This window comes from Sceloporus undulatus, chromosome 5, assembly GCF_019175285.1.
Source record: "Sceloporus undulatus isolate JIND9_A2432 ecotype Alabama chromosome 5, SceUnd_v1.1, whole genome shotgun sequence".
Classification (NCBI taxonomy): Eukaryota; Metazoa; Chordata; class Lepidosauria; order Squamata; family Phrynosomatidae; genus Sceloporus; species Sceloporus undulatus.
The window spans coordinates 97885396-97908657 of NC_056526.1; the positions used below are offsets into that span (position 1 = coordinate 97885396).

At 40.5% G+C, this 23262-nt stretch overlaps 1 protein-coding gene across 1 annotated transcript; it reads left to right on the forward strand.

The window, feature by feature from the left end:
• Positions 1 to 2506: 2506 nt before the first annotated feature.
• LOC121931941 (solute carrier family 2, facilitated glucose transporter member 3-like) lies at positions 2507 to 22221 on the forward strand. Its single transcript, XM_042470109.1, has 9 exons — positions 2507 to 2608; positions 7504 to 7664; positions 9320 to 9560; positions 10119 to 10281; positions 11066 to 11253; positions 14073 to 14177; positions 16246 to 16347; positions 18617 to 18820; positions 20070 to 22221. Exons 2-9 carry the CDS (start codon positions 7618 to 7620, stop codon positions 20295 to 20297), a joined length of 1278 nt encoding a protein of 425 aa, XP_042326043.1. The 5' UTR covers positions 2507 to 2608; positions 7504 to 7617; the 3' UTR covers positions 20298 to 22221.
• Positions 22222 to 23262: the final 1041 nt, after the last annotated feature.

Sequence of the window (23262 nt, forward strand, 5' to 3'; positions counted from 1 at the left end):
TGCCACCTTTAAGTCTAACAAATATAGTTGTTGTCTTAATATGCCATAACACTCTGCTGGTTTTTCTGCAATTGTCTAACACAGCTAACCCCTGAGAATCAAATATACCGCAGTCTGCAGGATCTCTGTTGTTAAGGAGAGCCCTACTAATCTGTGGCATCTCTCCAACCTCAAACTAGTTTTGCAAAAATAGAGTGTGAATTGAAGCAGTTAGCACATAATCACAAACACCAGCACACACTTGCCAGGTTTCCATGTAGACCCTTCTGTCAAATTCTGGATAACTTGCTCTTGAAGAAAAGCCTTTCCTGGGTCTAATGTGCTGTAAAATGTAACCCATGCCATGGAGGGGCATTTTGTGGCAAAAAAAAAATGAGAGTAGCCTTGTGTGTCACTAAACCACTTTGGGAGCCCAAATCCAGCCTTTGGGATACACTTTCTCTATTCCACCCCAAACTAGAGGCTCCTAGCCTAGGAAAGGACTGAATTAATACATATGATTTAATTTATCTTCAATTACTGGCCAGAAATTTGGAACTAGCGGGAGTCCATTTTCCTCATGTGATATTTTCCAAATTGCAATTTGCCTTGGTCTTCAGATAATGGCCTTCCAAAGCAAGACAGCTGCACTTTGTGGAATAGGCATGCAGGAAATGTAGTTGGAAGCATGCAAAATGCTGGGCTGCAAGTACATGGATGAGACAAATTGTGACCGCAAATAGGTATGGGCCCATGAATTTAAAGAGATCCTATCTGGTTGGACTCACATACATTACTGTATTGGTGGGTCTCATTCATGGTAGGATGTAAGTAAGGAGGTACCTGTAAATAGGCTGGCACAATTTAGAGACCTAGCTCTAAAGCAAGTGATCTATCCTAAAATTTCTGCTACAGAAGATCAGGGATCATTCTCATGTGCTTTCCAGGAGATCTTGTGCCCTTGTTACATGGCTGGGGTCAAAATCTGTGTCTTAATAATAACATAGCTCACTCCCAATTAAAATAGCCATCTGAAGGACTCAGGAAGTTGTAGGAGGTTGACAGTAAAAGGAAGGGACAAGGAAGGTCATCTTTTAAACAACATTTCCAGTAACTATATCCAAACACCCTGTGGTTATACTGTACTATTTCCAGATTATTTAATGGAGGAAGGATTAATATGACTGGATCTGTGGGAGATTAATTTGTTTTATTTCACCTTAACTCTAGAGAAGGAAATGAGAAAGCTTTGACAAATCTTAATTGGGTTCCATTATATTACCTTCCCCGATCTTAATTGCAACACATTCCAGGTATCCTAAGAGAAGATGGTATCTGTAACTCTTTAATTGGATTTAACCTTTCTGCTAAAAAAGTCCTCCAAACCTGAACTTCACCAGTTTTGTATTGTATGTCTAGGGCAGGGGGTCAGCCATTTTAAGCATGGCTGAATTCTTAATATTGAAGAATATAGTTGTCTGGTCTTGGAGCACTGGCTGAAGTTCCATGGAATTGCTATGCTCCCATCATGTGTCTCCAGACAGAAAAAGCAAATTTCAGGGAAGGTGACAGGAAAAAGAAGTTATTTTTGTGTGTCAAGTAGCTGGGCACACATCTCCACCTGCCAGCAGGGCTCTACAGTGTTCATATCATGCAATGCTTGTGCACCAATGAGAGGAGGAGAGTGGGGGTGCGGGTGGTAAAGATGGTGGGTTCATGCAGTTGGTGTATTATATCTTGGAGCATGGTCAGAAGTACAATGCTAGTGTTGCCACGCATGAGCTTTCTCATTGTGCAAGCTCTGGGGTTTTTAATGCTCTCCCCACCCTCCCCCTGCCATGATCCTGGGTTGTCCTATTACCTGGCTAGCCAGGTATTATCTAGATTCTGAGTCCATTGGCCCAGAACTAGTTCTGACCAATCTCCCAACCACTGCCTGCTATTTCTGTGACATTACAAAGATCCATGACATCCAAAGGGTCAAATGGTCTCAACAATTTTCCACAAGTGTGTTTAGTTTTCTGCTTGGTATTCCTGAAGCAAAGAGTACTTATCTAACCACTTCTGACCAGTTGATTAGTGGATTAGGCTGCTTTGTAGACTACTAAAATCCTTCACTCACCATCTTTGGTGACTCTGCTGGATGGGGAATTCTTAGAGTTGTACTTTAAGAAAGTAATTTCCCATGCTCTTACGCCTCAGGGAGCACATTTGGGGGTGAAACCTGCATAAAGAATAATAGAATGTGAGAATATTAGAGCAATGTAAATTTTCTGATATTAAGACATGTCTGTTGGAGTATCACTCAAAATATTTGTGCAAATAATTGGTGGGTGGAAATTGGAAACTGATCTATTTTGAGCAGCTGACATGCATATGAGGTTATGCTTAAAATCTGTATCCATTTTTAAATTGATGCATCCCATTTTTACTCTGTTACTGAAGGAATGCTAAAAGGAGATGACGGTATATACACTTTTTGTTAAGGGTAAATTGAAGTAACAATTTTTCTTCTCCTTCCATTCTTCTACAGAAGATAACATTTCCCCTTGTCTTTGCTGTGGTTGTTGCCGTCATTGGACCTGTCCAGTATGGGTACAACATAGGTGTCACCAATGCGCCTGAGGAGGTAAGAAAGAGAAACTGGCCCTTTGGGGACGTTAAACTAATTTCATTGTGCCCACAGAATTTGATTTGCCAGCGAGGCTGAGAAAGAAGGATGCAGCAATTGGAGGGCAGCAGAGTAATAGAAAAGAGCTGTTCAGGCTGAGAAAGAAGGATGCAGCAATTGGAGGGCAGCAGAGTAATAGAAAAGAGCTGTTCTGTTTATGGAGATGCAAGCAATAAAATGAGCACATTCACATTTTAGAGTGACTTTTTAAACCCGCCCTTAAAGGAAATCCAAATAGTACTGAAAGGAGAGTTCTTAAGGGGGGGAGGGATAAAGTGTTTTTAATTGTTATATTTTATATTTTACTGTTGTCAACCGCCCGGATTGGTTTGCCATAGGGCGGTATATAAATAATAATAATAATAATAATAATAATTATTATTATTATTATTATTCTCACTCCTCCATCCTCCCCCCCCCACTGTAGTGGTCGCTTTATGTCAGAGAGATTTTTAACAGATGTAATTTGCTTACTGGCAGTACCAGTTGAATCCCTGCCTATCACTGAGGAGCACATTAAATGACGTGCTTAGCACATTTTTAGAAAATATGCTCCTTCAAGTGGTAAAAAACAAAGTCTATTTGACAGAGAATATAATTTTCCCGAACTAGGGATCTTGAATGTAGAATGTTTTGTTCTGGTCATTGAAAGGGCTTCATTTGCAAGTCTAATTGTTCAAATCAGATGATATGTGTAGCACATTTTTAGAAAAGTGGTAAAAAGGTTTGCTTGTTGTATACCATGTGATTTGCCTCAACTATGCCACTTGAATTGAAAATGCATTCCGTAATTGGTCCTTGGAAGGCAAAACTGGGTTTAATTTACAAGTTTGGTTGTTGAAGGACATCTCTGAGGAAATAATTTTATAGGAGAAAATTAACTGGAGGAAGACCAAGAGTCTCTCTGGGACAGGGGTGGGGAATGTCAGGAGTTCGAATTCAATGTTTGATCACTTGCCTTGTCCAGAAAGTGGGATGTTGAAGTTCCTTCATTTAGGAGTGTTTGAGAGCAGAGAAAGGGGTATTATTCCCTCTCTACAAAAGAGATCAGTTGTTATCTGATGTAGGAGGTTGGAATGTGTATCATCTCCAACTCTTGTGTTTATGAAGAGTGACCATTTTTCTTTCCAAAATAAGACTTGTGCTGAATCATTGTGTCTAGAACTGTCAAGACACACAGAATTTCTTGTGCTGTTAGATTAAAGAATACATTATGTTAAATGAATATTGTGTAGCCAAACTGTATTTTATTCTTGCCTCACAAGTATATCTGAATCTGGATTGGGTCTATCATGTGTAGGTAGGAGGATTAAATCTTTCCAGCTGCTCCTCCCTTTCATCCCTCACAACCACATGCACAGAGGAACTACTAAACACTCTCTCCACTGGCTCCAGTTTAGGTTTTTAAAAAAGCTTTCCATAGTCTGTTGAGGGGCAGGATTAAGGGGGGAAATAGTTTGGAGGGAGGCATTAAGCATCCAGACTGCACCAACCCATGGATGAAAAAAGAACTGAAGTTCTGGTATGTGATGGACATTTAATCCTTATCAACAGATTGGAAAATTTAGCCTACCTGGCAATTTAATGATGGTACCAAACCAATCCATTCTGAAGTATTTCATAGAAATTTATTCATAGAGTTGGAAGGGGCCTCCTGAACCATTGAGCTCAACCCTCTACTCCATGTAGGATCTCCAGGTAAAGCATCCCCAGCAGGTAGCCGTCCAGCCTCCTTTTGAAGACATCCAGAAACGAAAACCCCTCCACCTCTCTAGGCATTTGATTCCATTATTGAACCACTCTTAGCATCAAGAAGTTCCTTATAATGTTCAATTGAAATCTACCCACCTGTAGCTTCAGACCATTAGACATACTCCTACCCTCTGGGACAGCAAAGAATAAACCTGCCCTCTCCTCTCTGATACAACACTTGCAGTATTTAAAGAGTGCAGTCAGTCTTCTCTTCACCAAGGTGAACAAGCCCAGCTCCTTCAACCTCTCCTCATATGTTTTGTTCTCCATACCTCTTAGTATCCTGGTTGCCCTTCTTGGAACCTGCTCCAGCTTGTCTTTGTTATTATTGTGTGCCTACATCCTTCTTAAAATGAGGCACCCAGAACTGAACACAGTACTCCAGATGAGACTTGACCAGGGCAAAATATAGTGGGACTATTACTTCCTTCACCTTGGAGCCACAATGTTTCTATTAATGCAGGCTAAAATAACATTCTTCTTTGATGCACTGCTGACTCACGTTCATCTCATGATCAACAATAACCCCAAGGTCCTTTCCCCATGTACTGCTGATGAGCCATGTATCCTCCATCCTCTAAGTTGTTTTTTGTGGCCTAAATGTAGAATTATGTATTTGTCTACTGAATTTCATTTTATTAATGTCTGCTCAATTTTCTAGTTCATCTAGTTTAGTCTATCTAGACCCTTTTAAATTCTGTTCCTGTCTTCCCAATGTGTTAGTTACCCCTTCCAGTTTTATGTCATCTCCATCCTGTCAACTGGGTCATTGATAAAAATACAAAAAGTAATGGCCCTACTACATGCAAATGAAATGGCATTACTCTTTTGGTCTTTTAAGCAGTAATCCTGTCAGGAGTGCTTTGACTGTGTCTTTCTGCATGGCAGTGGGTTGGATTAGATGCACCTTGTTAGTATCTTCCAACTCTATGATTTGATTATCCTATCCTTTAAAGTAGAGAGTACTGTAGAGGGATGAAGTGTGGGAGATCCAGCCTTATGAGAAGGAAAATCAGATGCTGAGGAGTGTCCCCAAAGGAGTAGCATCCCTATTCTTGGCTAGCTATATCCCCCTCAAAGGTTATATTAGCAGTGATAGTGCAGTAAGGAGAGTTTTGTGGAGACGAATTGGGGATGGGGGGAGGAATGGAGGACTGGTTTGAACTTATAACTCAGAGTGAGATAAAATGATCCTGGCAGTTTCATTAGATCTTGGGAGAAAATGAACACTGGAGGAGCTACAGTGTGGGGGAATGTTTGTAGTTTTCGTTGTTGCTGTGTGCGTTCAATTTGCTTCCGACTTCTGACCATGCTAAAGCTAATCTATCATGAAGTGTTCTTAGGCTAAGTGTATATGACTCACCCAAGGTCATTCAGTGGGTATCCATTGTTGAGCAGGGATTCAAATCCTGGTCTCCGGAGTCATCGCCCAACACTCAAACCGCTACACCAGGCTGTGTAGTAGTAGTAGTAGTAGCCATACTAAATTGAGGGCAACTGCAGGAACAACAGTGGAAGCTACTGAGTCATGCAGAACATTAACAAGAAGGTGGGGGACGGAGAGGTGGATATAGCAAGGATCTAAGAAAGGAAACCTATCTATGTTCAGGGCGTACATTTATTTCATTAATATATATAACATGGAGGGGACAAAATAAAACATTGCCAAGGAAAAGAATGTGAGTTTGGGAAATTCCAAATAACACTTCTTGAAATTACATCACTAGATTATTGGGGGGGGGGGGTAAGGCTGGGGAAATACGTGGGCTGGGCTCTGTTCAAGAATGACTCACATATACCACATCCACCCTAGTTCCCGTAATGCCCATGTCATAACGAGACAGGGTTTCAGAGGAAGAGAGGGCTGAGCCAAGTGATGGTGTTTGGTGTCGTGCCAGTGTCCTGCTGCCATCTGGTGGTAAACACAGACTATGGTTGTACAATGATAATTAACCCTGAAGAAAGCTGGTCTTATTATATACATTTGAACAGGGTGGTCCAGATGGAAAGGTGGGCAGAATTCCTGTAACCATAATAGCTGTGATTGGTAGAAGAGGGAATTTCAGCAGACACAGCTTTTCTCACTTCTGCACTTCTGGCTGCACCAATCAAAATCTTCCTTTTCTATCCAGGAGCTCTTGGTGTATTCATGCATGTCTCTGTTAAGTCTTTAATTCAGTTGTACTCTCTTCCAATTCTTACAGTTCTCTTGAGGTTACTTGGTTAGAAACATGAAAACATGTTTCAAAGTCAGACTGTGTGGTATCAGATGCTAAGTGTAAAATGGATGATAATGGTTTTGAGATACGTGCAGTGGGAGATCTCAGGCCTTCTGATAAATATTATTTTGCCAGACATTTTGAGATATAGTTGATAAGGACTCCTCTTTTAGTCTTCAAGCATTTCTGCCGCTGCTAAAGGCAGTGAACTTCCCTGAAGAGGAAGATGGAAATTCTTCATCATTCCATCTCCTACCCTCTCCACATGTCCAGACAACACTTTCTCAGACACTGACTAATGAGTCATTAGTCATTGGCAAAAGACTGTGGTGGACAGCACATAAGTAATCATGACTGAGAACAGCCACTGGCAAGGAAGCATAAGGGCACAGGGAAGCAAAACTATATGTGGTCATTAGAATCACTATTTAGAGAGATCTTGTAGCACCTTTGAGACTAACTGAAAGTATGAGCTTTCATAGACCTGGGTCTACTTCCTCAGATTCATATGGGGAAGTAGATTTTACTCTACAAAAGCTCATGCTGTCAACTTCTTTCTTTCAGTTAGTCTCAAAGGTGCTACATGATCTCTATATATGTGTAAATATCACAGATCTATCAGTGAGGCTGTGTCTCTGCTTCTTTGAGTATTCCCCCCACTCCTCTGGAACCAGTTTAAAACATTGTGCCTTCAGGACATACTTTTAAAATAACCTAAAATAACTAACCTTTTTGTAATTAGTTTGTGTTTGTTTTTCATCATTCCCCCTTTTCCTTTTGCGTGTGTAAACAATTGTTTTTCTCAGATTTTGAAATCGTGCTTACACTGTCAGTGAAACACACTTCTAACCCAATGTCTGTTGCGTTTGTTTTGTTCTGCAGATTATTAAGAGCTTTTTTAATGAAACATGGATAGACCGAACAGGAGAACCCATCTCCCTGACTCTCCTAACTTCACTGTGGTCCCTCTCTGTGGCGGTTTTCCCAATAGGTGGCATGGCTGGCTCTTTTTCTGTTGGACTTTTTGTCAACCGATTTGGCAGGTATGTTCGAAATAGTAAAAAAACTACACAGTGTTTTCATTCTCCATTCTGAAGCACAGGAGAGACAAGATAGAAAGGTGATGGAGAATTCCATTCTTTAAAAAAGCATATTTATGAGCAAGGGTAGATTAAGCTAGTAGTTGCAATGTACAATATAAAGAGGGATGTATTTCAGGATGGAAATCTGAGGTTTCATGAACAACAAAAGAGAACAAAGGAAGATCTGATACAGTCTAGCTGAGAATGTCTCTTGCATGCCCCCCACATTCAATATGCTGCAGGCTTTTGAAGTTCCAGTGGTTTCTTCATCAGACAAGGTGTTAAAAACCATACAGGAGGGGGGAAAATTGAGGATGTTAGTCACAGGCCTGCATTTTATTGTTGTTCTCAGTTCATAAGGTATGGAGGGGTTATTCAGGCAGGCTGGCTCCTCCTCCTTCTGACCACATGGGAAATTCTCAAAGTCCAGGAAATTCAACTTCCATTTGCAATACAAAAAGATACTTCCTTTTCAATCTAGTATGTCTCCATCCTTTGTGAGACCCCAGGCCCCTTTGTTAGGCAGAGAACACTGAATTTCTCGTGAAGCCTTCATGCTTTTACATCAAGAAAACTTTTAGGTGATGTTGACTTAAAACATGCCAATGCAATCCAATTTTAAAAAAATTGTTGGATGTAGAAACCTCAAATATTAAAGTCCCAGTCCATTGGCTTTCTCTGTTGGAAGCTGAAATCTCAAGTAGTAAAGTCCAAAGTCTAATTGGACTTTGCTATATGGCCAACATCGCTACCCCTGGATATGTTTTCTGGATTTGAAAATATGACATTATAGCTACAACGGGGAAATCCTGAAGAGAGAGTCTTTGCCGGATGAAGAAGCCAGTGGAACTTAAAAACAAACAAACACGTATACTGGGCATTTTGTGCATACACATGTATATTGTGCATTTTGGTTGGTCTAATAAATGTATCACTGTTTGGTGGATTTTGTATGTTATTGAATTTTGCTATATGGCCAACATAGCTATCCCTAGATGTTTTTCCTACATTCAAGTGAGTGGTGGAAGACTTTCTCTTCTCTCTCTCTCTCTCTTTTGAATACTGTCCCCAGAAACTTACCCAGTAATCATCAAATCATAGAATCATAGAGTTGAAGAGACTGCAAGGGCCATCCAGTCCAACCCCCTGCCATGCAGGAAATCCAAATCAAAGCATCCCCGACAGATGGCCATCCAGCCTCTGTTTAAAGACCTCCAAGGAGGGAGATTCCACTACACTCCGAGGGAGTGCATTCCACTGTTGGACAGCCCTTACTGTCAGGAGGTTCCCCCTAATGTTGGGGTGGAATCTCTTTTCCTGTGGATTGCATCCATTGTTCCAGGTCCTAGTCTCTGGAGCAGCAGAAAACAAGCTTGCTCCCTCCTCAATATGACATCCCTTCAAATATCACCTCTTAACCTTCTCTTCTTCAGTGAGGCATTTTGTACATAAATATTCCAGTGGTGACAGAAGCCCTGTGGTAGTTAGGGGTGAGTGGTGGCACTTGAGCTTTTGCTCTCAAGTACCATAGCTCACTCAAAAATATATTCATCCCTATGTAATTTTTTCCTTTCTTCCTGATTTTATATCATTAATGGTTTTTCCTCTTTGTGCAGACGAAACTCTATGCTGATGGTCAACATTTTCGCCATTATTGGTGGTGCTTTGATGGGCTTCTGCAAATTGGCAAAAGCTGTGGAGATGTTCATTATTGGCCGCTTTGTCATTGGTATCTTCTGCGGTCTTACCTCTGGCTTTGTCCCCATGTACATCAGTGAGATTTCCCCGACTGCTCTGCGAGGGGCCTTTGGCACACTCCAGCAACTTGGTATTGTTGTGGGCATCTTGGTGGCACAAGTAAGTCTGACTTTTTCTTCAGTTGCTGTAAAGCCACAGAGTTTTGTGATTCATTATTAGTGCTTAAGGGCAGTTGATACCTGAGGTTATAGCCCTGTTTGTTTGAAAGTAGATCCTTGTGAACTCAGTTGACTTCTAATTAAAAATGCACAAGAAGTGGTTGCACAACCCATTGGTTCCTTGAGGAATGGTAGAAAGAGTAGATCAGGGCTTGCGAGCATTGATCTTATGGATGCTGTTCTGAAAGGCTTTTTAATTGAAGAGTGGGTTAAAATGCTTCAAACAAATCAAGTGGGTGGAGATTTGGGTAAAGCTAGTGCAAGCTACCATTCTTTCATCTCTGGGATGTAGTTATCAATGGAGGAACTTTAGATTTGTAACAGAACCAGCACCTCCTCAGCAAACTACAGTTCTTGGGATTCTTTGAAGGAAGTCATGACAAAGTGTTATAAAACAGATTATATATAAATTTAGACATACTGTAGCCAACTGTCAATATACAAGGATAGTCCCTGATCCTTAATCTGTCTTCCTCTCTCCATCAAATTCTACAATTAGATCTTTGGCCTAAATGTCATCATGGGAACTGAAACTCTGTGGCCACTGTTATTAGGCTGCACTGTTATCCCAGCCGTTGTCCAATGTGCAACACTGCCTTTTTGTCCTGAGAGCCCACGTTTCCTGTTGATCAACAAGAAGGAGGAAGAGAAAGCACTTGCAGGTAAATATAATTGATTCAATGGGTCTATTCAAGTTGGAATTATCCAACAGGATTCCAGCCAACATGTTATCATTTCTTGTTACTTAAACTTATTGCTTGTGTTAAAATGATTAAAAGTAACACTATTGGAATTTGTTACTTTAAAAAACTCTTCATGATGATTAATGTGCTACTTCCAAGTTTTGGACTTACAATGATGAAATGTAGATGCTGAATGTTGAGAATCTTCCCATAACATTCTCAAGGAACAATCTTTGTGGGAATGATTCTTGAATTTGTTTTGGCTTTCCTGCAAAATGGTTGAAAGCATCTGTGGGCCTTCAACATGGAGACCAGCCTGATCTTATAATATATAATATGATCTTATAATATATATAATTTTATTTATTTATATTATATAATTATGATCACTTTATACAGTGCCATCAATGTAAAGGGTATTTTATAGAAATTCAGAAGCAAAACAGAGAGACAACCCCCTCCTCCAAAAGAAGATGACAATCTAATTTTATTCCCAAGTAACTGGAAGGAGGAGAGGGGTTCCAGGATAGCAAAGGATGAATGAGAAGATTTTGTTAAAGTTTGATAATAATGATTAGTTGATTGAGCCAAAGGCCAATTCATCCCACAACTGAGTATAAAGGTTGGACAACATTAAGATGAAGATAAGAACTTTCAGATGTGGTGGGGAGGTATCTCACCTGAAATAAATTAAAGTCATTGGTTTGGACTCTTATAATCTGATGTTTTATATATAAGTCTAATGTTTGATTCCTCATTCAAGTTCTCCAGAATCTCCGTGGTGTCCAAGATGTTTCTAGTGATATTGATGAGATGAAAGAGGAGAGTATCAAGATGTCCCAAGAGAAGAAAGTGACCATTCCTGAGCTCTTCCTTTCTCCCAACTACCGCCAGGCCATTATCATTGCCATTGCACTCCAGCTGTCTCAGCAGTTCTCGGGCATCAATGCGGTAGGTTGTCTCATTTCATTTCCTGCACTCTTTTCTTTACCTGCTAACTATCTAGGCATAGGGATGTCTTTACTCCATGCATCTGATGGAGTAGACTTAAGTCGACAAAAGCTTATGGTACCAACTTCTTTCTCTGAGAAGCTGTGCAGACTACCCCTAAGGGGTGGATCGGGGCCACAGTAACCACACGCCATCGGCCTGATCTGGCCTTTCCAGGGTGTAAAACTTTTTGCGCCCTGGAAAGGGCACAATAGCCACTGCAATGCGGCTTTAAGGTGCTCCTTTGGTGCTGCGTCATGTGGACGCAGCGCCAGAGGAGCATCATGACTCCCTGTTCTCCATTGTTCGGCTTGCTTCCTGCAAACTCCTACCCATGACCTCCTTAACAGAGTCGTCCATCTAGCGTGTAGCCTTCCTCTCTTTCTACTTCCCTCCACCTTTCCTAGCATTATTGTTTTTTCCAATGAATCGTGCCTTCTCATGATGTGTCTGAAGTACAACAGCCTCAGTTTTGTCATCTTGACTTCCAGAGAGATTTCTGGCTTGATCTGCTCTAAGACTTATTTGTTTATCTTTTTGGCTGTCCATGGGATCCTTAGAACTCTTCTACAGCATCACATCGAATGAATTGATTTTCTTCCTATCTTCTTTCTTAACTGTCCAGCTCTCACATCCATATATGGTGATAGGTGGCTTGTATGATTCTAATACAGTGGCTTGTATGATTCTAACTTTTGTGCTCAGTTGTATATCTTTGCATTTTAGGGTCTTTTCTAGTTCTTTCATAGCCGCTTTTTCCATTCTTAATCTTTCTTTGATTTCCTGGCTGCAGTCCCCGTTTCTATCAGTGTTTGATCCCAATGAGTATGAGAACTCTTTCTTCATTTTCTGGGTTGACTTTGTGTAGATTCGTCATGGTAATTATTTTTGTTTTCTTTACATTCAACAGTAAGCCTCCCTTTGCACTTTCTTCCTTAGCAATAGTTCCAGATTTGTGAGATTTTCTGTTAATATTATGGTGTGGTCTGCATATCTCAGATTGTTCAATAGAATCATAGAATCATGGAGTTGGAAGAGACCACAAGGGCCCTCCAGTCCAACCCCCTGCCATGCAGAAACTCTCAATAAAAGCATCTCCAACAGATGTCCATCCAGCCTCTGTTTAAAGACCTCCAAGGAAGGAGACTCCACTACATTCCAAGGGAGTTTATTCCACTGTCAAACAGCCTTTACTGTTGATATTCCTTCCTCCTACAGTATTTTCATTCATCTTTCTTCTCTGACCAAGCCTGCTTTTATTACAATATGTTCTGCATATTAACTGAACAGGTAGGGCAATAAGATGCAGCCTTGTCTGACCCTTTTGCCAACTGAGAACCATTATGTTTCTCTATGTTCTGTTCTGACAGTAGCCTCTTGTCCCAAGTACAGATTCCTCATCAGGACTATCAGATGTGTTGGCACTTCCATGTCTTTAAGGGTGTTCCATAGCCTTTCATGGTCTATGCTTTTGATTTTCTTTTGGAATTACCTAGTGCGCTCTATTAGCCATCATATGTTTGTAATGTGGTCCCTGGTGCCTCTTCCTTTTCTGAGACCTGCGTGGGCTCTGGGATTTCTCTCTCCATGAATAGATGAAATTTATGTTGCAGAATTTTGAGTATTTCATTTGCATAGTGCTATGGTTGCATATTTCTGAAGTATTTAGTCTCTGCTTTTTTGTGGATGGGGATGTATATTGATCCTTTCCAATCTGTTGGCCATCATTTTGTTTTCCATATCTGTTGACATATGTTAGTTAGCACTATAGTTGACTTTGTGGATTGCAGCCGTTCTATAGGAATATCAACTGTTCCTTGTGATTTGTTTTTTGCCATTTCCCTTATTGAAGCTTCCACCTCACTTTAGAATTTGGAGTTCATCTTCACATGGCTCTTCATTCCATGTGTTCTCCATTTTGTTATCTTTTTTATATAACTATTCTGTATATTACATCCAACGTCTTTATATTCCTTCTGGGTCTTGAATCATGTTATTTTTATTGTCATAGGGAGTCCTGGTTCTTGGTTTGAAATTTTCTTTAATTTCCCATATCTTCTGGAATAGGTCTCTTGTTCTTCCCTTTTTTGTTGTTGTCTTCTTTTTCTTTGCATTGGTTGTAGTAGTTGTCTGTATTTTCACACTATCTGTTGTACTGTTGCATTAATAATTCTTAGTTTGTTCCTATTCCCTTTTGTTTTACTTCTTTACTTTATTGCTTGTAGCATTTTATCTGTCATCCATTATTTCTTCTCTTTCTTTTTGTCCACTGAGAGCGTCTGTCTGCATTCTTCTTTTATTATGCCCCAGACTTCAGACCATAGATCTTCTGGTTCACAATCTATTCTGCTTAGAAGCACAAATACGTTCTTTATATTGTCGATAAATTCTTATGAGATTGTTTGGATCATATTTTGGTATGAAGACTGGTTTTGTTTTCTTTAGTTTTACTTTTATTTTCGATATGAGTAATTTGTGATCTGTGCCACAGTCGGTGCCTGGTCTAGTCTTGGCCAACAGTATGGAACTTTGCCATCTTTTACTTCCAATTATATAATCAGTAACAAATACCAGAAATAAAACAGATACTGTCCATCCAGATGAAGGCTATAATAATTTCAAAAACATGCATACAGTATCTCAAGTTAAAACACCCTCTAATGTGATCCCGTGCCTAGAAAAGCAACTGTAATACTAAGCCAATTTAAATCAGCTGACTGATATCTTGCCCATCTCTATATGTTTGTGAGCACTGAATTTCAACATTCATCTCTCTCTAGGTGATATACTATTCAACTGGAATTTTCAAAGATGCTGGAGTGAAAGAGCCTGTGTATGCTACCATTGGTACTGGTGTCATCAACACGATCTTCACAGTAGTATCGGTAAGCAGCACTGAATGTATATTAGGGCTGAACCAGAGATTCTCTAAATAGGTTTTTGAATGATGGAGATAAATTTCCATACACTGCCACTAGCACTCATCTTTTTTTCTTTTTCTTTTTTTGCAAGCCTTTTTAGTCTCCACTACTATTAAAGATCATTTATTTTTTTCAAAGTTCCTTTCATTGCATCCTTTCTAGACTAGACACATTGAGTTAAATCCACCACAGAGTTAGGCAAGCTTAAGCTCATGAATTTCAACAGGGAAAAGCTTGCTTAACTCTGTATAGGATTTACAGCATTATTTCGTATTTCTGCCCAGTCATCTGGGAACCATATTAACAGGAAGCATTGATTCAGCCCTTGACATGAGGGCAGCAAGAATGCTACTGATAAGTGAAGGCTGTATGAATGGTGCTCTTGTTTGCATTCTCTCCTGATATTAAAATGCCACTTCCGAACTAGAGGGTAGCAGACTTGGGCTCTTAACCAAGGTGACCTGAAGTACGTGGCAGTACTGTGTAGGGCTGCAGATTTTAATTGTTGACGTAAAGTTTTGGATGGGTCTTTCTTTAGTCAGGCTGTGCTTTAGGGATACACTTGTTTTGAGGATTTTTGTTCCTAGTACATTACTGTAGCAGAGAATGAGAGAAAAAATATTTGTAAAATGGCCTTTCTTTTTCATAATGATTGACTTTTTTATTGTATTAAAAGAGAGACAGCCATGATCAAAGTTTCAGGACAGCCATGATCAAAGAGATTTCAGGCAGCTGAGAGATGGAATCATAGAGTGCTGCTCCTAGATGTAGTCGAAGTTCATACGCTTGTCCTGCTGTGCTGCCTGCCACCACTGCTGTGTGCCACTTTCTCTGAGGTCAGAACAAGGTGCCCAGCTTGGTGCCTCATTCTGATCTCGGAGGGAGCGACATGCTCAGGCAGTGGAGGCCTGCACAACAGGACACATTGTAAACAGGCACCAGTGCAAGTCACTCCAGAGGGCTCTGGATCTTCTGGAAAGATCCAGAGCAAAATATGACTTTCATTAATTAATTTTTGGTGGGGGTAATACCTCGGGTTCAGTGTTGAACTACCCCAATGACATCCAGACAGTTTGCACCAGAACCAGGGATTGGGCCCTGTATTGTCCAGACTGATTGTTGTGGGATTGTGGGGAGGATGTGGTATTTGGGCCATGCAAGCCTTAGAATCATAGAGTTGGAAGAGACTGCAAGGGCCATCCAGTCCAACCCCCTGCCATGCAGGAAATCCAAATCAAAACATTTCCGACAGATGGCCTTGTTGAATTGGACAAACTCTTAGAAAATGGTTCAGTTTGTTCTTACTAGACATCACACCTAAATGGAGCTTCAGAGGCAACGTACCTCTGAATGCAAAGGGATTAGAAGAAATGGCTGCTTGCAGGCAGGCAGTTTTCATGCTTTGCTTGGGAGGTTCCCCAGAAACCTTTGGCTGGCTGGCTAAGTCTGCTAGCCTATGCTGGAACCAGAACACTGGACAAGGTGGCTGATGTAAAGCAAGTATTCTGTAATAATTAATTGCAACAACAACAAATGCAAGTGTGACAACGGCGCTGTACAGACGGGCCCTGCAGGGAGCTGTCGTTACGTGTGAGGGGCAGCGCTTCCATATGCGACTCGCCCCTCACACGTGACGAGGGCATCAAAATTGCGGCATCCTGCACATACGGGCGCTGCCATTTTGACGTGACAGACGCCTAGTGTCCGCATGTCCCGGCGTCATTGTGATGCTGCTAGTGCACCATTGGCGCACAGCGGCATCACAACCGCGTCGCAGAAAGAACCCTCTTTTTGCCCTTTTTGGGCGGTCTATATCCCACTATCATTTCTCAAAAAAATAATGAACATCTGTAGAAAAATCTGTATGTAAGCTTTATACTCCTGCCTCCTCAGCTACATTAACTACATTAACCCTACGAGGCTTGTAGAAGAAGGGGCAAAAGAGGCGCTTAGTGCTCTGGATATAAGAGAAAGACACCCTACCTTTAGCTGTTGCCAAAATCAATATTTTTTTCCCCTTCCAATTGTGCAGCTCTTCCTTGTGGAGCGTGCAGGACGCAGAACACTCCATTTGATTGGCTTAGGAGGCATGACAGTCTGTGCATCAATCATGACCCTCAGCTTGGCATTAAAGGTAAGCTGTGAGAATTATCACTGCCTTCGGTGTTAGCAGAGTTAGAATATCAGCACTGTCACAGGTCAGGCGATAAGTAGTTCAACCAACCAGTGTTGCAAAGAAAGGTTGTACCAGAATTTGTGATAGTGCATAACAAAGCATTGTGTCACTGTAACAACTAACAAATGAATTGTGGTGGAAGCTTTTGTGTGTTGGAAATAAATGTGGTATGCAAAAAAAGGTCTCTTACATGACTGAGTAGATGTATCCAGAAAGAAGAACAGGAAATACTGTTTTACAAAAATGTGTCAAAACAGTCAAGGTATGCAAGAGTTACTTGCAGCTTTTGGCTGCAAAGAAGGCAATTTGTTCTTGTTATGTTTCTTGATTCTTACTTATGGTTTTCTGGGGCTGAAAGTGTGTGACTTGCCCAAGGTCATCCAAAGGGTTTCCATGGCCAAGTGGGGAATCAATCCCTGATCCAGAGTCATAGCCCAACACTCAAACCACTACGCCACACTGGCTCTCAAAGAAGGTTTTACCATAATATATTTGTGATTCCTTAGCTTAGGAGTAAAACAGACCACCCCTTCCGAAGCTGGATTGGGGCAGCAGCAACCAGATTTTGTAAGAACACAGGTTCATGTTACTTCTGTAATAGTTTAATTTCCCTATTTAGAGGACTTATATCAGGCAACTGTCTAGAGTGGCTAATACTAAGACTGTAGCAAGAACAATAAAATATACTAATCAGAGAGATAAAAACAGCATGAATTGTAGTAGCAGGAAGAATTTACAGCCAAATAAAAATAATATGGAAAAACAAAACATCCAAAATACTATATAAAGGTATTTTCCTGGCACCAGAAAAACATTGCAGTCATTAAATATTAAGCATTTGTAGAGCAGGGGTGCTACAATGGAGAAGGCTATTTCACAGGCATCACAGATATTCACCTTACAAGAAGGGGAGCCACACATACACCAAAAAAAAATCCTCAAGACAGATCTCACTAATCAGCTTATTTAATGTGAAGGATGTAGTTTATAAAGTATCCTCAACCTTCTACCACATGTTGTCAAAGACCTTTAAAATATTTTTAAAGGTTAAAGGCTTTATCTTGATCATGGCATAGAAGCATCCAGCAAGTAAATGCAGCTGCTTTAAGACTAATGAGATATGGCTTATCTAGAGTATTTTTAAATTGTGAATTTTAAATGATTTGAATTTTCAATTTGGATTGTTTTTAGAGTGTGTATGTCTTCTTTGTCCTTATAAACTGTTTCATATTTTAATATGTTTTAATTGATGTGTATTATTTATTTGCTGTTGTTCCTTGCCTTGATCCATGGCAAAACACCTTGTTGTCAGTTAATATTTTCTAATGACTTAATTATCTGAATCATATTCAAGACCAGGCCCATGTACCATGCACTGTAGTAACCCAAACATGTTATCAGAAGACTTTTTTTTGTTGTTGTTAAAAAAAGATAAAGCCTTGTTGATGACAGACACTTTTAGAGGCAGCTTGGCTGTCCTCAGCAGCCTGGTAGTGTTCCCTTTGAAATTTCAGATGCAGTTCCTCATAGAATAATGTGACCCATTTGATATATTAATGTATGTATATCCTGCCCTAATTTAACAAGCTAAAGCCATGTATATATATAGACCTGGGTCCTAGCAAATATACTGGCATCATTGGTGAATGAGGACAGAATATCTGTCCCCTAAAAATGCATGAAGCTATAACCGAGTGTGTTCTCATGGGGCATTCTGTAAAAATTCCAAAGGGAATGTATTAGATGATTGAGGGCAACCCATATACCATGCGAAGCAGTAGCAAAGGCTACTTTTTTCTTTCTTTTTCAAAAAAGGGTTTTGTGTGTGGCACAGGGGGAATGTCCTTAACAACCTTATCTTCATATAGGTAAGCCTGTGCCTACCTAAAGCTTACACCCTAAACCCTATTACCAAAGACCAATCCAGCCTTGCGGGAATCCCACCCATACCTCAAAATACCAAACACTCCCCAGCCAAATACTTTCCCTCAGCAGTAGAAATACCACTATTAGCTGTTTTGCAGAAGACAGACTGTTTTGTACATGCCTTTCTCCATATCTTTCATATGACTGTGAAGTATGTCTTCCTTGTTTGCATTTGCAAAGAGGCATTTAACAGAGTTCAGTGAATTGACCCAGGAAATCTGGATGTAGAGTCTTGCTGAGTGGATGAGATCCTCTGTGCAAATGTGCCAGAACTGGCTAATTTTCCATTTCTCTGTTGCAGGATTCTGTGACGTGGATGAACTATATCAGCATTATTGCTACTCTTGCTTTTGTTGCTCTGTTTGAAATTGGTCCTGGTCCCATCCCTTGGTTTATTGTGTCTGAACTCTTCAGCCAGGGCCCTCGTCCTGCGGCGGTGGCCGTGGCAGGCTGCTCAAACTGGACATCCAATTTCCTTGTGGCCATGCTTTTTCCGTATGCTGCGGTAAGAGCTCTGCTTTGTTCACTTTTGGTGACATTGAATTTGCAATACAGTTCTCTGTATAAAGTGGCTTGATAGCAAAGAAGGTCAGCTTCTGTTCCAAGTAGTCAGCTGTCTAAAATGTAAGAGTAGATAAAAACAAAAGGAAAGGGATGAAAGAAAAAAAGGGCATATAAACAGAGGAATATAACCATATGTGTGTGTGACTATGGGCCTGAACAGACAGGCCAAAATAAAGATGCTTCAGGTTACTTTGGAGGTATGCTGTTTTGTGACTTCTGGCCTCTTAGGACACATGCAGCATTTAAATAGCATACCTCCAAAGTGACCCAAAGCAGCTTTATTTTGGCCTGTCTGTTTGGGCCCTTTGTTACAAGTTGCATATGTCTTGAATTTCAAGGAGGAAAGATATAAGGAAAGAGGTGATAGGTGGCTTTCTCTTTAATTGGCTCATTTCATGGAATAGGAATTGGGAAAGCCCAAGTACCATTCATGTAACTTCAGAGGATGAAGAAGCAGGATCAGAAATTCCCTTGTTAGTACATATGGGGCCAATTTTGGCCAAAGTCATGTTTCTCCCATTAGCATCAATAGGTACAGGTCCCTATACTTAAGAGTAGAACATACTCCAACTGGGTGGGACTTGTGGTGACATTTTATGCAAGATCCCTCAAGTTTTGGAAAAGCTTTCTATGTTGCCACATGTTGCAATATAAATGATGTGGCCTTATTGTGTCCTGAAGTAAAGAGCCTTTTCACCCTGTCCACGATGCAGCAAAGAGGGGACTTTGGAGCGTTACAGACTGCCGCTTTGCGGCAGTCTGCTGGCGCTGCTGTTTGCTCCGCGAGGGAGCTGCAGCAGTCAAACCACGCGACTCCCTTGCGGAGCAAAAAAGAAGCTCCAAAATAGAGCTTCTTGCTGCGGTGTGGTTATGATACTGCGAGGTGCCAATGGCGCACTCATGATGTCATAAGCGCCGCGTGATGTGCGGACGCACAGCATCCGCTACGTCAATATGGCGGTGGCTGTGTGGAACGGCCGCCACCATATTATATGTATTGACTACGTACTAGGGTTTAGAGGGGTGCGGAAGCACCGCCCCCTTCCTAGCCCTAATACGTAGTCAATATGTATTTTATGGCGGTTTGTAACCCGCCTTTGACTATGATTTTGGTGACTCTTGCCTTTGTAGCCATGGTTGAACTTTTACATTACTGAAGTATAACCTCTCTTTTCTCTTCTTCTTTGCAGCTGTACTGTGGCCCATATGTTTTCCTCATTTTTGTTGTCTTTCTCATCCTCTTCTTCATCTTTACCTTCTTTAAAGTCCCTGAAACAAAAGGTCGGACTTTCGAAGACATCTCTAGTGGCTTTGAAAGGCGAACAGCGGATGGTGTTACTCCGCCTACTGTAGAAAAGAATTCAATGGTGGAATTGACAAGCATACAGCCTGCTAAAGACGATACTGCCAATGTTTAATATGCTCCGTTCTTGTCATCTGCTTGTCAATGAGGACAATCCTCATGGAAAACAAGCATCTGTAACCTTTCAGTTGCTGCTATTTCTTCATTTCCCCTTCGTTTTCTTGTGTCTGCCAAGACTTTTGCAAAGTACTAAAATATGAAAAAGGTAGGGATCCCTTACCTACTTCCATCAGTAGAAGGCATTATGGCTAAACTAAAACTTCATCCTTCCCAATTTGCTTCCTTTTTGCCACAGATCTTACAGAGACTTGAGAAAGATTTTCTCTCTCTCTTCCTCTTTTTTATTCCATTCATGTTGAATCATTACATAGGGGCTAACATATTTATCTGTATTGTTCACAGCTTTGAAAAAAATACTTTTCTGTATGTGAGATAATAGCTCCTCAACTACTTTTTTTTGTTAAAAGTACTTTGAGTAGAAAAAATGTCCAAAACACTGGGATTTAATCTGCAGGGAAGGACCCTTCAAATTATTTATTTAATCAAATGGGAGGCTTTTTTTCACCTTTGTGAAATGGGAACTGTGATACAAGGGATATTCCTCTTCTTTTTTTGTACAATCCAAAGTATTTTATTTACTAGAGTGTATTTATTTATGTGTCACATCAGTTGTAAATATTTATTTTTATGTAAAAAGATGCTTCTGTGTATGTACAAACCAGAACAAAATGTTTTAAGATAGATGTTTTAAGAGAAGAAGCACTATGACTGTAAAAGAATTTGGGTGGTAGGCTATGGAATACCAAAGAGAAGAGAATGTTACTTTGCAGACAGGTGCGTGATCTTGGGTGGATTATACCTGTCCCGTTTAAGGGTCAATTTTGCCTTCAGGAAGGTGGAAAGAACAAGCATGTCTTTCATTATATTCTTCTGTGCTTGTCAAAGTATTTGGTGAGTGTGATGGATACCTTTCTTTAAGTACTACTTGAAAATTCTGCTGTTAAAGGTAAATGGGACACTGCAACTTGATACACCCAGTCATTGTTCACAAATTAAAGTCTGCAGACTAGAACTTGGAAAAGATGTTTCTAAAAATTACAATTCCAATAATTCCCCCATTCAGCACGTGGAGGCGGGTTATAATGTTTGCTCCCCACCACTGGCTATACAGCTGTAGTGTGTAAAAGGAACTTTTCCAGGATCTGCTGTAAACCATTTCTTGTGATAAAGTTTTGAAGACATGAACAGCTAAGGTGTGGAAAAAATAATGTGAGGAGGAGAATACAGATGACTATTTCAAGGGCTACTCTTCAGTGACAAGGACATGCCTCTCACAGTCTGCAAAGCCTACATTTGGGACAAGGGCCAAATCAACTCAGGCCTCTTAACTGTTTTCCTTCTATTTATCTTTCTGCATTTGACGCCATTCCTCTTGCATATTAAGACCCACATTTTGTTGTCTTTTAAAGGTACAGTAATATATTTAAGTCTACTGCTTCTTTGCTGGTGGCAATGATTATTATTATTATTAAGCTTTATTTATATAGTGCTACAAATTTACACAGTGCTGTACATACAATAGACGATTCCCTGCCCTCAGGCTTGCAATCTAAAATGATGAATTAGCTTTTCCTTTTTTTGAAAATAAGAAGTACATTAAGTCTAAATATAGAAAAGAGCAGACTAGCTTTTCAATCTGATTTTTTTGGTAACATTTTATTTTATTATTAAATAGAAATGTATGGCAAATTCCCAGTATGAGAAATTGTCAGCATAGGCAGGATTATATATATAAAAATAGCAGAGACCAAAGCTACTAAAACAAGATGTTTTAAAAACAAAAACAAAATGTAAGCCTATAGTGTCTGAAAAACTTGAGGGCCCATTCACATTACAAAATCACGTGAAGTTCCTACTCACCCCGAATCTCACACAAGCGAATCCGGGGCTTGCACACCCGTTCCGTGGTAAATGGCCCCTAGCGCGGGTCTTTTGAAATCGGCGCAAATGCCGTTTCTTTTTAAAAACCCCGGGTCCTGGGAATGAGAACTTTGCCTCGATCACGATCGAGGCAAATTGAGGGAGGGATTTAGGCCAGAGGGTGGGCAAAGGGCAAGGCATTTCCTCCCCTCATCGGAGGGGAGGGGGAGGAGGAAAGAGCCCTGGCCAGAAGGGAGCAAGGGAAGGCATTCTTTAGGAGCCTCTTTTCCCTGCATCCCCTGCCCAAAGCCCTCTGTCGCTGGGCATTCCTTCCCTTGCAGGAGGAAAAAATCATGGAGCTCATGTCAGGCAACCCCCCCCCCCCTTTTCAAATGCTAACAATTTCTATTCCAGAATGTATGTTTTATTTTTAACCCATTATTTTGAGCACACCTGCGCATGGTTTCTATTCCAGAATGTATGTTTAATTTTTATCTATTTTTAGCGCACATGCGCATGGTTTCTATTCCAGAATGTATGTTTAATTTTTATCTATTTTTTTAGCGCACATGCGCATGGTTTATATTCCAGAATGTATGTTTCATTTTTAACCATTTTTTGAGCGCACATGCGCATTGTTTATATTCCAGAATGTATGTTTCATTTTTAACCATTTTTTTTGAGCGCACATGCGCATGGTTTCTATTCCAGAATGTATGTTTCATTTTTAACCATTTTTTAAGCGCACGTGCGCATTGTTTATATTCCAGAGGCAGATGGAGCCAGGCTTGCACTTGCTTTCTGCAGAGGGAGAAGCTACAAATGTTGCAAACAATCAATGTTACATTTTTACCAATTTTTTTTGAGCAAATATGCAAATGATTTGTCTTCTTGAGCAGATACAGCAAGGGAAGCAAAGGGAAAGCTAATGTTGCTTTTAAAAGAAAAAAAAAAGCATGGCAATCCCATCCTCTGCCTGGGACAGGGGCAGATCTGACCCAAAAGCCCACAGGTTTATTAAAAAAGAGAGCGTGATAGAGAGAGAGGCATCTCTCTCCCTGCTTCAGCCGCTGAAACCCCTGTGCCTGGCTCTTTAAAAA

Bases quoted from the DNA above. Each gene is read 5' to 3' on its own strand.
- LOC121931941 (XM_042470109.1), top strand. From the start codon at position 7,618: ATGGCTGGCTCTTTTTCTGTTGGACTTTTTGTCAACCGATTTGGCAG. The intron at 14,178-16,245 runs GTAAGCAGCACT...CCAATTGTGCAG, and splicing joins CGATCTTCACAGTAGTATCG to CTCTTCCTTGTGGAGCGTGC. The intron at 16,348-18,616 runs GTAAGCTGTGAG...TCTCTGTTGCAG, and splicing joins CCCTCAGCTTGGCATTAAAG to GATTCTGTGACGTGGATGAA.